Raw genomic sequence first — 15,631 nt, forward strand, 5'->3', positions numbered from 1 at the left:
AGTTAGATCCACGGGTCTTTTGACAAGAAAATGTGTGCTTTGTTTTTTAACAAATACAGGGACATTTCATTTTTATTTTTGTTGCACTGCCTGTCTGTAAACCGGCTCCATGCAGTCGGGGTGAGGTTAAGGTTACAGCTTAGTACAGGATGTACTTTCACGTCGACTGTTCAGGTGCAGTGGACCCTCTCTGGCCTCTTACGTCACTTCCGCTCGTGTGCGTCTGCGGGGCTGCTGTACTGTCTGGCTGGGACGGAGGGGCTTCCACGCTAAAGCAGGCGACTAAACGCAGTAAAACCCATATAAAGAGGCGAGGATTTTTGGAAGGTATCCGCACTTGTATATCGAAATAACGGAACTCGCTGGACTTGTATTCTCTTCGCTGGCTCGCAGTACGCTTCACTGCAGCAGCAACAGACCGAGCACGCTGCTGTTGTTGTGAGAGAAGAAAACAACCGCTAAGCTGTGTGATCATTGACAGAGTTCAATACACACAAGCGTCAAGATATATATATATATATATATAACTGGAGGGGAGAATTGTGCTGCGTACGTCCGAGCCTTTTCCCAAGAAAAACACCAGCTGGGGAATCCTGTTTTTTTTGTCGCTGAAGTCGAGGTAAGAAAAGCCGGGGGTAACGAGGGGGAGAACGGGGCGCAAATGGCTAACTGACATGCTAGCTAGCTATCCGTTAGCTTCGAAGCTATTTTAGCTAGCTGCCTTGTTTGGTCGTAACGCGGTCGTGTGGTCAGTGTCCTCACTGCTGTCCGTCGTAGTTGAAGTGTTGTAGCAACTCGTTTACGGAGAAGCTAACGGCCTGTGCGTGTACTCTGAAGGTAACGTGAACGTTTGTTGACTTTGCGTCAGTTGGCTCTGTAACGTTACACCGAAAGGAAGAGGATATGTAACGGTTAAACGTTGTTTACGCTGGACAGCTTGTGGCTGTGCTGGGTAATGTTACAGTTTTTCTTTTAGACATTGATTAACTGTACTAATCTAATGTTAACTGGGAAGCTATGTTGTGTATTTATGGACTCCTGTGTTATTTCCTCAAGTGGTAACCGTAACGCTTGACTAGATGTTGTTGTAGATTCCCTCTTTGTAAGAGCATTACACTTTTAATCGGTGCAAAGTGCAGAAAGGCTGTTGTGCTTCATTATTATTATCTGGTAAAAAAGCAGTCAGTATTACTCCTGATATTCGTATTGGTAGCTACGGTGTAAAGCTAGTGGCTGCACATCTGCTGACCACAACAAAGTCTGAAGTCGTGGGAATCCTTATCTGTGTTTTTATCTTTGTAAACAAAGCAGTTCAAACAGTCCTTCTGTTCTGGCCACTGTATGCACTGTACTATTCCACCCCATCGCTTTCACTGAAATACTGTGAAATTCTGGTTAAAATTCTAACATAATATCTGTTGATTCAGGGCTGACCCTGGATCACCAGAGGGCCTCTCTACAAACATCCAGCAAGCGCTTTGAGTGACTATTACAATTTAACAACACAGAGCTGCTAATTGTTGGATCACTGGCATATTTGATTTCTCTACGTGGCATCACCAGAGTAACAATATCTACCATTAATATGTATTATGACGCTGTTGTATGTCATGGGAGAGATGATGGAGGTGTGATAGTCATTATGCTAGTCCCCTTTTTGGATGTCTCTGTCATAAGTGATGATCATGATACAAGGCGGTGAGCTGACGTGCAGATTTCTTTGTTGTGGAGTTGTTGTGTTTCAAGGCAACAGAGTGCCAGAGAAGGTGAGGAATGTATTCAAGCGCAGTGTGGTGACAACACTCAGATAGACATCTAGAGCAATTCACAGAAAGTTTCCTTTGTTTTGAGAACTTTGTTTTTACTTCATGTTCATCTCCACCTTCCTGGCTGTAGTTTTTTGTAGGCCACATTTCACTTTATTTTTCAAGATGTAAAAGTATGATTTTGAGGAAATGTATTTTAAATTGTCTGAAGCCACACTGTTACAAGTCAGCAGAGGTTTTACATATTTACCAAAGACTAACAATGCTCTCATCTTAAATATCCAACTGACATCCTGTGACTTTTATTATGTTTTTCTTCTAAAAACCGGTTGTTTATACGAATGAACGTTGATGGTCTCCTTGAGCTGTACGTGTTAACGCTACAATTAGCATTTTATGGACAGTTTGACACTTGCTGTGTGTTCTGCATTAACAGTATTTCTTTCTGTTCTTTCCTTCAGGTATTACAGGATACAGTTTTTGTTTTTGTCTGAGCCACTGTCAGGCACTTGACCAATAGGAACAGTTTGCACAATTTCCTCCAGCTTGTCTGCAGCCCCTTCCCGACCCAGACAGTCCTCTGCCCCAGCATGAATGAAGTCAGTGTTGTGAGAGAGGGATGGCTCCACAAGAGAGGTAAGGGGGCCTCCTGTGTTCAACGTCAATCATCGGGGTCTACATTAATATGATAGTCCATGTTAAAATCTAAATTCTGAGTATTAAATACTCCGCGTCTAGGCTTGTAAGGTGTCTGTCAACAGCTGTGCTCGGCTTAGTTCAGTCACTTACAATGGATTCCAGTTATTATAGTAGTGTGACACAGAGTATCCATATTAAAGCCAAACACACAAGCAAGAACAACAACATTAAAACTCAGTTGGCTCACAGTTCCTCACCTGTCTGCTTTCCAGGTGAATACATTAAAACATGGCGGCCTCGCTACTTCATCTTGAAGAGCGACGGCTCCTTCATCGGCTACAAAGAGAAGCCCGAGGTGTCCAGTGACCACAGCCTCCCACCGCTCAACAACTTCTCTGTCGCAGGTCAGTTTCCCCCAACGGGCTGGCAGTAGTATGTGCCAGATTCAACTTCTTTTTTTAATGTTTTGTTGTTGGTGCCTTCAGTCTGTCAGTAATGTTTCTCTGCCTTATAGAATGCCAGCTCATGAAGACAGAGCGCCCAAGGCCCAACACATTTGTTATTCGTTGCCTGCAGTGGACCTCTGTTATTGAGCGCACCTTCCATGTAGACAGCAACGAGGAGAGGTAAAACATTCATTCCAAGGGTTTTTATTATATTACATATTACCTCTTTGGCTGTGAAATTGTAAGTGCCGCCTGTAGCGTGCTTTAGGCCAGTGCATCTGACAAACGGACATCATCAAGGAAAGTCTGTCGACACTGAAACACCAGAACAATATGGTTATAGTAAAATCTCTTCTTCCTCCTCAAATTTAACAACAAATCTGTTCAGGAGAGGGACAGACGAACTCATTACTCTGCTGAGTCCCAGACTAGTACATTTTGTTCAGGTGCCTCCTGCTCTCATTATCATTTACAGAATGGTGTTTCAGAAAAGCCAAACTTCCTATTTAGTTGATCTTACTTACTTGCTTTTTGTTTTACCAACGCAAAGCGTTCTTTTTGCGGCACCGTTGCATTGAAATGTCAATCAAATCATGTGTCACGTAATTCGTGTTTGAACACAGCACAAACATAAATACGGGTTAAAAATAACAGTTAAAGGTTGAACTCGTATGTGTCCACTTTGGAAAGGATTTGAGGGCTTGCAGAACACTGGTTTAGTGTGACCAGAAGGCAAAAATAGATGAAAATACAATAAATGCATGTTTAGAGTCAGCCAGATTAGTGTGCGCATAGTATAGAGTCCTAGCCTTCTGTCTCTATTGTAGATTAGACAGGATATGACTAAAGTGTTTACAGTGTCTTGAGGGAATAAATGTGTTTGGAAATGAGTTTTACATGAGATAATCTCAACATGTATTGTATATGGGACATATAGGACAGAAAGACACCAGGAGCAACATCGAGGGCCTTTAATGGACCATTGTTCACTAAAGGAAATCCATTTTAGTTTGCAAGAGAAGGAAACACTATCATGCTTGAAAGAGTACAACTTGTACCCTAAGGCAAAAACCTCGACCAGTTCAAATGTTTATAGAATGGATTCAGAGTAATGTGGAAATCTCTAGATTTGATAACGGTAACGTGTGCTTTCTTCCGGGGTCAGGGAGGAGTGGATGCGATCGATCCAGGCGGTGGCAAACAGCCTGAAGAGTCAGCAGCATGATGAGGAGCCCATGGAGATTAAATTTGGCTCACCAAGTGACATCAGCGGCACAGAGGAGATGGAGATCGCTGTGTCCAAATCCCGCACAAAAGTGGTCAGTATTTGCACAAGCGGTGCCTGGCAGCTGCGTGTTTGCTGTGTTTGTCCAGCTAAGCCCATCTTTATTGAGCAAGTTGTTTAAACTTTAAGCCTCTTTCTCAAAGCTTAGGGCAACATTTGTGTGTATATATTTTGTCTATTGCTGATTCTCTTTAGGGACTTAGTTTGTTTTTTTGTCTGCTGGCTTTGTCATGCAGTATGTATAACCGTTAAACATACTGCATCTCTGCATACGTTTATGCTGACTGATGGTCGTTTACTGGTTTGTGGTTCTTCAAAGTAGTTTTGATTATTGTAAAAAAAAAACAATGTACTTTTATGGACCTATCTCTGTTTAAATAATTTCCTGCTTCATATTGTCCGTAATATTATTCAAATTGTGTCGCTATAGGCATGCAAATGTCTTTATTAAAGATTATTTGGGCATTTGATGCCTTTATTTGATAGTTATAGCTAAGAGGGACAGGAATAGGAATATGTGGGGAAACCTCTAACCCAGTAAGTCCCATCAAGACCCACAGATGTGACGTTCATGCATCCTTGTCACGGCTTATCTTTTTAATTTAGACCATGAGTGATTTTGACTACCTGAAGCTGCTGGGCAAAGGGACATTTGGTAAAGTGATCCTGGTGAAGGAGAAGGCCACAGGGATGTACTACGCCATGAAGATCCTCCGCAAGGAAGTCATCATTGCTAAAGTTAGTGTTACTCCCATCACAGTAACATCTTGACTCTAAATTGTTTTGGAACAGTATTATTATATGTTGTGTGGTTTTGCTCTAATTGTATATACCGTGTGTGTGTGTGTGTGTGTGTGTGTGTGTGTGTGTGTGTGTGTGTGTGTGTGTGTGTGTGTGTGTGTGTGTGTGTGTGTGTGTGTGTGTGTGTGTGTGTGTGTGTGTGTGTGTGTGTTCCTCTAGGACGAGGTGGCACACACGGTTACAGAAAGCAGAGTTCTCCAAAATACGCGACATCCCTTTCTAACGGTGAGTTACTGTTGCTTTCCTAAATGAAGGGACCATTGAATCAGTAAAATGCAGACGCTAATATCTGTTTTCCTCCTCTACAGACACTAAAATATGCATTTCAAACGCATGACCGCCTATGCTTTGTGATGGAGTATGCAAACGGAGGAGAAGTAAGTTTTCCTGTTTCTCATGTGGTCTACAATTGTGTGGCTGTACCTGGGAGACCTTTTTGGAAGATGGCTAATTGTAGCGGCAGGGGTGTAGAAAAGAAACCCTACACCTCGTGATGCATCAGTTTAAGGACGGTGTTACATGTTTGCTCCGGTTAAAATAGACCCTCGTGCATTTGTCTGGTTAGTGTGAATCATTCGGGCAGGTGTGAAAGCTGTCAATCAAACCTTGGAGGGGACCAAACAACTGGACCAAGACCCCGCTCTCATAATATGAAAAGCTAAACTACTATTAAATCTATCTGATGATCGTGTACTGTCCTTTATTCCTGAGTCTCCTCTTCTTTTTACTCCCTCTCAGCTCTTCTTTCACTTATCGCGGGACAGAGTGTTCTCAGAAGACAGAGCACGGTTCTACGGTGCAGAAATAGTGTCGGCACTGGAGTACCTACACTCACGCAACGTGGTTTACAGGGATTTAAAGGTAAGGCGGCTGCTCGCTCTAACAGCGTAGTATTATTTTATATATTCCTTGACATGCTTTGACCCCAGATTGTCGTACATTCTAGAACTAACTTGTGTCTTTTCCTGCACAGCTGGAGAACCTCATGTTAGACAAGGACGGACACATAAAGATAACAGACTTCGGGCTGTGTAAAGAGGGGATCACAGACGGGGCCACCATGAAAACCTTCTGTGGAACTCCAGAGTACCTGGCACCAGAGGTAACTCCACGATGCCTTTGAACTCTGACATCAATATCTTGGTATATCGTGTTATGGCGTGAGTGTTGACCTATTGAACATTGACAATCAACGGGTAACTGGGATGGGAAGGCGCTCTCAAATTTAGTTCATAACCTAAATGTCCTGTAGCAGAAATGTATGCGTATAATAAGGACATCATCTGCTCTGAACTGCTGCCAAATGAGTTGGCTGACAGTAAAAAAAACAACACAATGATTCAGTTAAATTTAATCATTTTTTATCTGTAAGTGGCACCTTGAGACTTGTTTATTTCTTATTATTTTGGGGCTTTTTGCTTTTATGTGACAGTCAGTGTGGGCAAAACAAGGACTTTTATGTAATATCAAAATGTAATTGATATTCCTGCACTGATATTCCTCTTGTTTTATCTCTCGCTCAACTCTTTTCATTCCCACCCGGTCAGGTGCTAGAAGACAATGACTACGGGCGAGCGGTGGACTGGTGGGGGCTGGGCGTGGTCATGTATGAGATGATGTGCGGCCGGTTGCCCTTCTACAACCAGGACCACGAGCGTCTCTTTGAGCTTATTCTCATGGAGGAGATCCGCTTCCCCAAGAACCTGGCTCCTGAAGCCAAGGCCCTGCTGGCCGGCCTGCTCAAAAAGGATCCCAAACAAAGGTATTCGTGCTTTTGTAGCTGTTCGTTTTTTATGCTCCCTCGCCAGCGACAGCCGTGACCAGATGCGTTATGTTTTCGGCCGGTTCGTCCTTCCTTACCGTCCTGATATCTCAGGACCTCCTCCGGGGGATTTCCTCAAGTTTGGCACAAACGTCCACGACTCAAGGACCAACTGATTAGACTTAAGAGGTTAACGGTCAGGGTTACTGTGACCTCACAAAACACATTTTGGGCTCAAGAACTAAAATATCAAGGCTCAAGGAATAAAATATGAAGTGATCCAAAAACTCAAAAAAACAATTCTGAAATTGTGGTACAATGTTTTAATATTAAACAATTAATTTAAGATCAAATAAACGCTTTCACTGTGAAAACGTGGCCGTTCAGCCGAATAACAGGCTCCTGAAGATGCAGCAGCACAGACTTTGCACCGTGTCTGCAGCGCTTGATTAGTTTTCTGAATCTTCCGCTGTGCTCGGGGGCACCACTCATTCAGCTATAGAATAAGTAACCCCATTATTAAGCCGTTGTTCCTTTGTGATTCGCTTTGGTACCGGGTATTGGCCATAAACAAGGACATAATTGATTGTTGTTGTGGTCGACCCCCAGTGTTTCTGGGAACAGTCAAGCGGTGCTAATATTAGTTCACCGAGCACCGCCCGGGTTACCAAAACACGCACCTGTCAGCAGTAAGGAAATGAGGACTAAATTTGTCTGTGAATTGGTAAATACGAGTCAGACGGGAACAACACGTTCTTGAGCGCTTGTTGAACATTTCTAATGACGGTGTTTGCACAATGATGCGTCTAAAGAAAAGGTAGCTGGTGAGTGGGTGGTGATGACGACGGTGGTGTTTTTGTTTTGTTTGCAGGCTTGGAGGCGGACCAGACGATGCCAAAGAAGTGATGAGCCACAAGTTCTTCACCTCCATCAACTGGCAGGATGTTCTTGAAAAAAAGGTGAGGTACTGGGAAAAGAAATGACGTTTTTAAAATGATATTTTCAGAATGTAAAATGACTTAATATCTTTCTTCCCCTCAGCTTATTCCACCCTTCAAGCCGCAGGTAACATCAGAGACGGACACGCGTTACTTCGATGATGAGTTCACAGCACAAACCATAACAATAACTCCCCCCGACAAGTGTAAGTATATCAACTACTGCCGTCATTGTGCTTTAAGTTTGGATTTACAAGCGTTTTTTACACATTCATGTCTGAACTGGTGGATGTGTTGTTTTTTTTTCTTCTCCCTCCCTTTACTCCAGATGACAGTTTAGATGCAGAAGATTCAGATCAGCGCACGCACTTCCCTCAGTTCTCCTACTCTGCCAGCATACGGGAATGATCACTGAGACTGTTGAACAAGCAGGCAGGCTAACACACGATCACAATCCCACATACACACACTTGCACTGCTGGGGAATGACACAAACAAAAACTGGCACAAGACACATTTTCATTCAGTCTTTAACGCACGTACACACACACTCACACACACTCACACACATATCCTGGCTATTCAGACAAGACGGGGATCATTGAGTATGAAATGAACACACGGGGCCGCGAGTGACTGACCTCAGCAGGTTTGTGTGGATTGACTGGCAGCTTTGTCTCTGTGCGTCCTCTCAGGGTTGGCTTCAGGCTTCCCTGCAGGACCTCTGCTGCACTACACTGGGGTACAACATCAAAGCCTTGACCCTTTGAAAACCAGGTTATGCCAGCAAGTACCACCTCTTTACCAGCTGCACCCATGCTACACACACACAGGCCAACCCATGCATAGACTGCATATATATATATATACACGCAAACGTACTTGATAGAATTTTTAAAAAGCATAATCAAAATTAGGAAGAAAGAAAAGATTTGGGGGAAAAAGACAAGATTGTTACATCGATTGTTACGGTTTTAAAGGTCAAGCCATATTTCTGCATTTCTTGTGATTTTTGTTTTAACAAGTGCTCTTTCTGGAACTTGCTGTTACAAATCAAGTGTGGGACTGTTCCTACAGTAGGGGGGAGGGGGAGGGTTGCCATTTCTGTGTTTGCACTGCACGTGTGTGTGTGTGTGTGTGTGTGTTTGTGTGTGTGTGAGAGCGAATCGATTTGTGAATGTACGTGTGTGTGCGCGCATATGAGTGCAGGAGGATGTATGAACAACCATTTTGATTCCCAACCATCCATTTGTGTCAGTTTTCATGCATGTTTTTAAACTCTGAACTATTGCTGGAATATCAACGAGAGGACACTACACAACACACTCGATGGCCTTTTTATTTTATTTTTTAAAGGGAACAAGCATGTAATTTATGATCGCCGTGACCAGTTGGCGCTAAATCAACTCCGTCAGGAATAGAAACTGTGATCTCTTGCATGGCTAACCTTAGCTTTAAAAGCTGCGTTCATTCATTTAAAGGGATGCAGCAGAGTCCAGACTGACTTACTGACCAACTGGCTGCTGGTTGGAGGAGTAAGAGCAGGTTTTCATGGAGGCCAGTCCCTATGTGTTAAAGAGAGAAAGAAAAGAAGGAGAATAGAGACGCTTCACCACAGACCAATGTAGATGCACACACAGCCAATCGCTGTCCTCCATCCAGTAACTCTCACTCTTTAGCTGAAGGGTTAGGCACCAATCTTTTGTTCACTTTCTATCTATCAGTGTATGTTTTAAAGATTTTTTTTTTTTTATGTTCCCGTATTTAAAGAATGAGAGTTCAATCGTTTGTTAAGTCTTTATAATGAGGCCAAAAATTGACTGACTTGGTGGACGTTTAACACTTCAAATGATTCCACATCTGATGTTTAGGACCTTCTTTTTGTTTTTGTGTTTTCTGTAATGCTGTTTTGTTGAGTCACTTAAATCTGCGTCGCTGTATGTCTGGAGCAACAATCTGCAGGTTTACAATCCAATTAAATGCTGCATGAGCTGGTCGACCAACCTTCAACCTGCAGACAGGGGGAACAAATCAAAACATCAGCAAGATGCATTGAGTTGAAATGAAAATCTGCACACTGTGAGTCATGACGGCACATCCCACCACAGATAAGTGCTCATATTGACGCAAGCGTTTTCTGTTCCATGTTGCTGGAAGAGATGTTTGGTTGCTCTTTGAGCTTCACTAAAGGAACATCCAGATATTTGTTTGTCATTGTTTTGTTTTTGTTTGTTGAATTTTATCCTTTTTTTTTTTTGTCCATCTACTTCTCAAATTTTGAAAGACACATTGTCTTGTCTACGTATACGTTCTATAAAAAATTCTATATTAAACATTTTTAAACGGCTTTCTTTTTGATTACGTTCTTCATTTCAAGGGGTTTCCATTGGATGAATGCTTACTTAGCTTAGATGCTAACTCTGTAATTTGATTCTGAATGGGCCGCTCATTTTTGGTTTGCATTATCACGTCCCTGAGGCTGAACTGAATACTTTGTTCATAATTTGCAGAGCATATATAAGGAAAGTATTGTTAAGGGAAATGAACATAATTTGATCCATTCTTTTTGAAACTAGAGAGAAAATAGTCCCTATGCAGTTAGAACTTGACTACATTTTGCAGAACCCATTTTAAAGTTGTGCTCCTTTTGAAAAAACAAAACTATTTTCCAGACGATGCTTGAACACAGTAGATAATAACGAAATTGATAGTTTTCTACCGTTCTCTGCAGAGCACTTGAGCTAAAGTTTAAAGGTTTAAAGACCTCTATCAGCATTCTCTGGGATACCCCTCATGTCACACATTGATTTGTTTTGGTTAAGTTTGTGTGAGTGACTGACAGTGAGACGTCTTGAGTGAAAGAGGTGATGAGGACACAGAAAAGCAGCAGGTTTTTGACTCTTCGTGGCCCCACTTCCTGCAGATGATGATGATGATGTGATCAAATGACTTTGATTTACAGTTCACAACTCCAGCACCTCTTCTCACTGGCTCAGGCTCAGCCATCATACTCTAGCCTAGTGTCCTGCTTTGGAAAAAAACCCGGCAGGAATCGGACATCAGAACCACTGCACTGATGGACTCCACTGTGGATTTGCCTTCATTGCTATCATGGCCATAAGGGGGTGCTGCTGAACTTTTTTAATATTGGTTGTGAAGCCATACTCTGAACCTCGCTGCTGGCCACGCTTTAAGCAATGCTTCACAGCTGAACATGCAAGTTAATACCCCTGACCTCTCCTGTAGGCAAACACAGGCACAACAAGTGCCTCCTCACTATTGTGTAAATACCAAAAAAAAAAAAAAAAAAACAGCTTGATGGTGAATGCAGCATTCGTAGAGAGGGGGAGGACTGCAGCTTTGTAGTGTTTGATTTGCAGCTTTACAACCTTGCTTCTCTGTATATTTGAATGTGATCAACTGTCACGAATGTCACACCTGATGCAGATGTAACAAGATTTTTCTTCTTTATTTTGCTTGTTGCTGTTAGTTGAGGCTCAGAGGGCAATGAAAAAAAAAGCAATCTTTAAGGGGAGGTCATTGTCCTGGTAGACAGTTTCAGCCCCCCTTTGCAAGACTTTACAATGTAACGGGTGATACCTGCTACAAAATGGTAGCTTATAACATTTGCAACTATAATGTGCCAGTAAACATTTTTACTGAATAAAGCTGTGTGTGTATTTTTTTTTTATTACGGTGTACACCTGCAGCAGCTCTGCTGCAGAGTTAAAAAAGGTGTCGCAGTAAAATACAGCCGCTCGAGCGTATCCAAAAAGTTCTGTCAGTCCGAGTTCAACCAAAGAGCACCTGAGCGGCCGGCATCCCTTTACTTCTGTCTGCAGTAACCCTCCCAACATAGCAGCTCCAGTTACTGTGTGTATGTGCAACACCTCATAGCTCAAGGCCATGTCCCAGCCTTCATTCAATTAGCCAAACCTTTGAGGGCACAGCGCCTGGATGTTTGGTCAGGAAACTAAAGGCTTTTAACCAACTTCGTGACAAACATAAGTTTAACATGATGAGCCTTATATATATATATATATATTAAAGGTTATTACTTTGTTTAGGATTCAAAATCCATTTATTGGGAAAGTTTCAGTCCAGAAACATTAAAATAACAAGATTTGGTATTTCTGCACCACAATCAACTTCGGTCATCGTGGGAAGACTTTGAAGCTAAGTTTAGATAAATGTTTATGGAGGTAATATTTTCAAAACGTCTTTATTAGCAGTTAATTGAATGTAGAAAATGTCAGAAACCAGACTTTTGGGATCAAAGTTTTTTGTATTATGTTCTTTGGGACGTTGCACTCTTGACCTCCGTATTTCTAAATAAACTGGGTGCAGCCCTGATTGTGACACTGTTTTCAGGCTGCAGTAAGTATTTAATTCAAATTCACAATATGGAAAAAGATTTACATCATCTTGTTTCCCTCGAACATGTAAATTAGAAGGTGGATAAAACAAAATGTCTAGTTCACACTGAACCATGAGCCTGAACTTTAGGTCATTTCAAAGTAAGATAAACCTCGTTGGTCACATTGAGCAAAACGTGGTTTTAATTTCTCAAAATTTCGACCGGAAGTCCCGATCCTAACCCGCTCACCTTGACACCGGTGTCCCCTCCCCAATCAGCGTGGCCCACCTGTCCGTCTTTATCAGCGGCTCTCTGTGCAGCATGGCGGCTCTCTCTCTCTCTGCTCCAGGCCTCCTCCTCCGACACCCGTGGATAAGTAGCTGCAGCGGCCCGGAAAGGGAACTCCGTCTCCGGCTGTGCTCATGGCCAAGACTGGTTTCTGCGACTCCAAGCCCCTGCTGGACTTACACAAGAAGGTGAGCATCAGGGGGCTCAACAGACCCGGTCTCAATCAGTAGGTCCTAGGAAGATTTAACATAAAAAAAGCTACAGGTGCTTCAGCTGAGAAGTGCAACAGGGTAGCCACATTTTTATTTTTAACCATTTCACTCAGTTCATATATATTCTTAATAATTAATGGCAAATTGTAGATAGTATTTATTGAGCAATCAGTTGGGAGATTAACTCATTAATTAAAACGTTCTCATCAATGAAAGCTTTCTCAAGGTTTTTTTCAGTTCCAGTTCTGATCATACTTTTTTTTTATTTGTTGCTTTACTTTGCCTACTGTTTCTCAAGCTCTACATACAGGCCTGCTCCATGTTTATGTTGTCAGGAAAGTAATTGCGTTCACCTGTCATGATCCCAGCTGACACCGCTTCGCTGATTAGATATCTGGAGTAGAAGCGTAGGAGTGTTAATGACCTGAAGTGAGCCACTACTTGAACACATTCATTTTGTGGCATTACTGTCCACTGATAACTAATCCTCATACAGAGAATAAAGTCTTCATCAACGACAATAAAGATGGCTAGGCCGTGATCACATGTGTATCAATAAGACTTTCTGTTGTCCCTGCAGGCGGATGAGAGGCGGGCCCCGTTAAGAACCTGGTCCAATACCTGTGGGCCCATAGATCGCTGGCAGCCGGTAGAAGTAGACGAGTCCAGGATGGCCCCTGTCAAAATGGAGCCAGAGCGCAGATGGGTACATCTTCCTTCCTGCTCGTCATCTTCACCCAACACATTCTGCAGTTATGACTTTTATTTACCCGGCATATTAGTCTTAAGTGATGCCTTAAGAGAGATTAGTGAAAGGTCAGGATGTGACTGAGCTGCCCTTTGTTGCAATAGAAGCTATTTGTAATCCTCTAAATATGAGAAGCTGCGATCTCTGTAATGTGGTTCAGAGCCTCAGCTAAGAGTATTGTCTTTTATTCTCTCACTTACTCACACTCACTCTCACACACGGTCATAACAATCCCATTACCGTGTGTGTGTAAGAGTGTCGTCTTTTTGCAGGAAAGGAGGTTATCGGCGCAAACAAGCGAAGGCATCCTCATGGGCTTCCATGAAGACAGTTTTACACACTCAGCTGGTAGTGTAATCCATACCAAAGATTTTCAAAATAACAGTTTGGTTGTGTAAAATGATGTTGTAAAAAATACAAGCAGTCATTTTGCTGTACGAAATTAGGAATTCAGTGCTCGGATGGTTACTTTTATCATGTAAAAAAAAATACTTGCGTGTTGCCTTTCTCCTCCTCATCCTCCTTTTCCATCCCGTGTAGCAGATGGGTGTGTGGAGGAGCCCGTGCTTCTTTACCCTCATGGGCTGCAGGGTCTTCCCAGCCTGCAGGCACTGGTGCCCAGCTTGCTGCGCCATGAGGTGGAGACGGCACTGGAGAAACTGGACCTCATATGGGACCGAGCGTACGCTTGGGATATGTTCTTGGACATGGTGGTTAGTGAGATCATATTGATTTGAGGGGCAGATTGGCACGAACGCTGATCGCACTGAATCTCTTTAAATATTTAGCGTGTGCCTCCTGTTTCTCTGTTTTCACCCTGCAGAGAACTCAAACACGGAACTCTTTCCCCACCGCGGACCTGCCGCGGCATTTTACTGATGCCACTCATTCTGTCCTGGTAGACTGGCTCATTCAAGTACATGTAAGTGCTCTTCTGAAGATGGAGGCTTTCCTCTTCCTCCAAAACTAATTAATGACCAGTTAATTTAAGCTCATGTGTTCGTTGCATATTGTGGCAAAGCTGCAGCAAAATGATTGCTCTCATTTTTATTGGTTGTGAAAAGTAACGCACCAAAAAAAGAATATGAGCTTTAAAAAATAATTTAAATGGAGAATATTCTTGCATTTGAGGGCGTCTGGTTATCTTAGCTTACCATAGAGATGAGAAATACTCTGTCCAAAGATAACGAACCAGCACCTCCTAAAGGTCAATTATAGATTTATGGTTTTCAATCTTGATCGTCTGGTGTATTTCCTACCAGGAGATGATGCATTTTCAGGAAGAGACCCTCTATCTGGCCATACACCTCGTCAACCGCTCCCTGCGTGAGGTAAAGATCACCACGGTCAACCTGCAGCTCCTCGGCATGGTTTGCCTCTTCCTCGCTGCAAAGATGGAAGAGTGTCTCCTGCCCGAGGTAAGCTGGCTCAGCCCTCCCCAGCTATAAAGCTACACAGTATGTTAAACCTGACTGATTGTGTGTGCCGTCTGCTAACATTTCTAAATATTCCGTGATTGGTTCGTGTCGAGGTTTCACTTGATTTATTCTTATAGATTTACAGCTCTTAAACTGTATTTATTGAATGAATGTAGTAATGAGTAACGATCAAACCTCTCTTCTCTAAGAAAAGTCTAATTTTCCTTTGTTGCGCTTCTTCTTCTTCCAGGTGTCTGGACTCTGCTACTTGATGGACCACACCTACACGAAGCATCAGCTGCTGCGAATGGAGCGTAAGGTCCTCTTAGGGCTCAAGTTCGATTTGTCCTACTGCCCCCCTCTGCACTTCCTCCTCCTCCTCGCCTCGGTTGCTCGCTGCAGTGCCAAGGTAGATCTCTACTTGTTTGTAACTCATTCTGTCAGAAAAGTTATTTTTTCGGGAGCATGTAGAGAATTTGAAGTGTCACTTGTGCCACCAGGCGGTGTGGATGGCTCGGTATCTGCTGGAGCTGTCTCTCCTGGAGGGCCAGTGTGTGGTGTTTCTGCCCGTGCAGCTGGCAGGAGCGGCCCTCTGCGTGTCCCGCCGAGTTCTGCAGGAGCCCTCAACACCAGGAGGGGAGGCTGCATGGTGCCTGGCCTCCAGTGTCCATGTCGGCAGGTGTGTCTTGACTTATAAGATGGACTCTCATCCACCGTACCCTTAAAAAGCCTTTACCCCCCCCCCCCCTCTACCCCACCTGTCATTTTAAATCTGTGTGCTTTGTGTTTTTCAGTGAGACCGCCCTGCTGAGGATCATGCACATTCTGGCCAATGCTGCAGCCAAGGCCCACACCCGAGAGACCTGTGCTAGTTTTATTAAATTCTCCTCCCCAGAGACCATGCAGGTCAGCAGGCACCCTGGTCTAAAGAACGCCGCTGGTCTGCTGGGTGTATGCACTTGACATTCCTG

General features: G+C 43.2%; 2 protein-coding genes across 2 annotated transcripts; both read left to right on the forward strand.

Annotated features, from left to right (window-relative positions):
- Positions 1 to 271: 271 nt before the first annotated feature.
- On the forward strand, positions 272 to 9,984 carry akt2 (v-akt murine thymoma viral oncogene homolog 2). The gene is made up of 14 exons (XM_079166811.1): positions 272 to 619; positions 2,228 to 2,402; positions 2,678 to 2,809; positions 2,920 to 3,031; positions 4,017 to 4,170; positions 4,743 to 4,874; positions 5,097 to 5,162; positions 5,246 to 5,314; positions 5,676 to 5,798; positions 5,911 to 6,039; positions 6,485 to 6,699; positions 7,571 to 7,658; positions 7,741 to 7,843; positions 7,966 to 9,984. The coding sequence occupies exons 2-14, from the start codon at positions 2,357 to 2,359 to the stop codon at positions 8,043 to 8,045; spliced, it is 1,449 nt and encodes a 482-aa protein (XP_079022937.1). The 5' UTR covers positions 272 to 619; positions 2,228 to 2,356; the 3' UTR covers positions 8,046 to 9,984.
- A 2,432-nt stretch (positions 9,985 to 12,416) lies between these two features.
- Positions 12,417 to 15,623, forward strand: ccnp (cyclin P; the record flags this gene model as incomplete). The annotated part of the gene is made up of 9 exons (XM_079166112.1): positions 12,417 to 12,470; positions 13,075 to 13,200; positions 13,515 to 13,590; positions 13,783 to 13,955; positions 14,066 to 14,164; positions 14,505 to 14,660; positions 14,911 to 15,069; positions 15,161 to 15,339; positions 15,455 to 15,623. The coding sequence occupies 9 exons, from the start codon at positions 12,417 to 12,419 to the stop codon at positions 15,621 to 15,623; spliced, it is 1,191 nt and encodes a 396-aa protein (XP_079022238.1).
- Positions 15,624 to 15,631: the final 8 nt, after the last annotated feature.

This window comes from Pholis gunnellus (genome assembly GCF_910591455.1).
Source record: "Pholis gunnellus genome assembly, chromosome: 9".
Taxonomy (NCBI): Eukaryota; Metazoa; Chordata; class Actinopteri; order Perciformes; family Pholidae; genus Pholis; species Pholis gunnellus.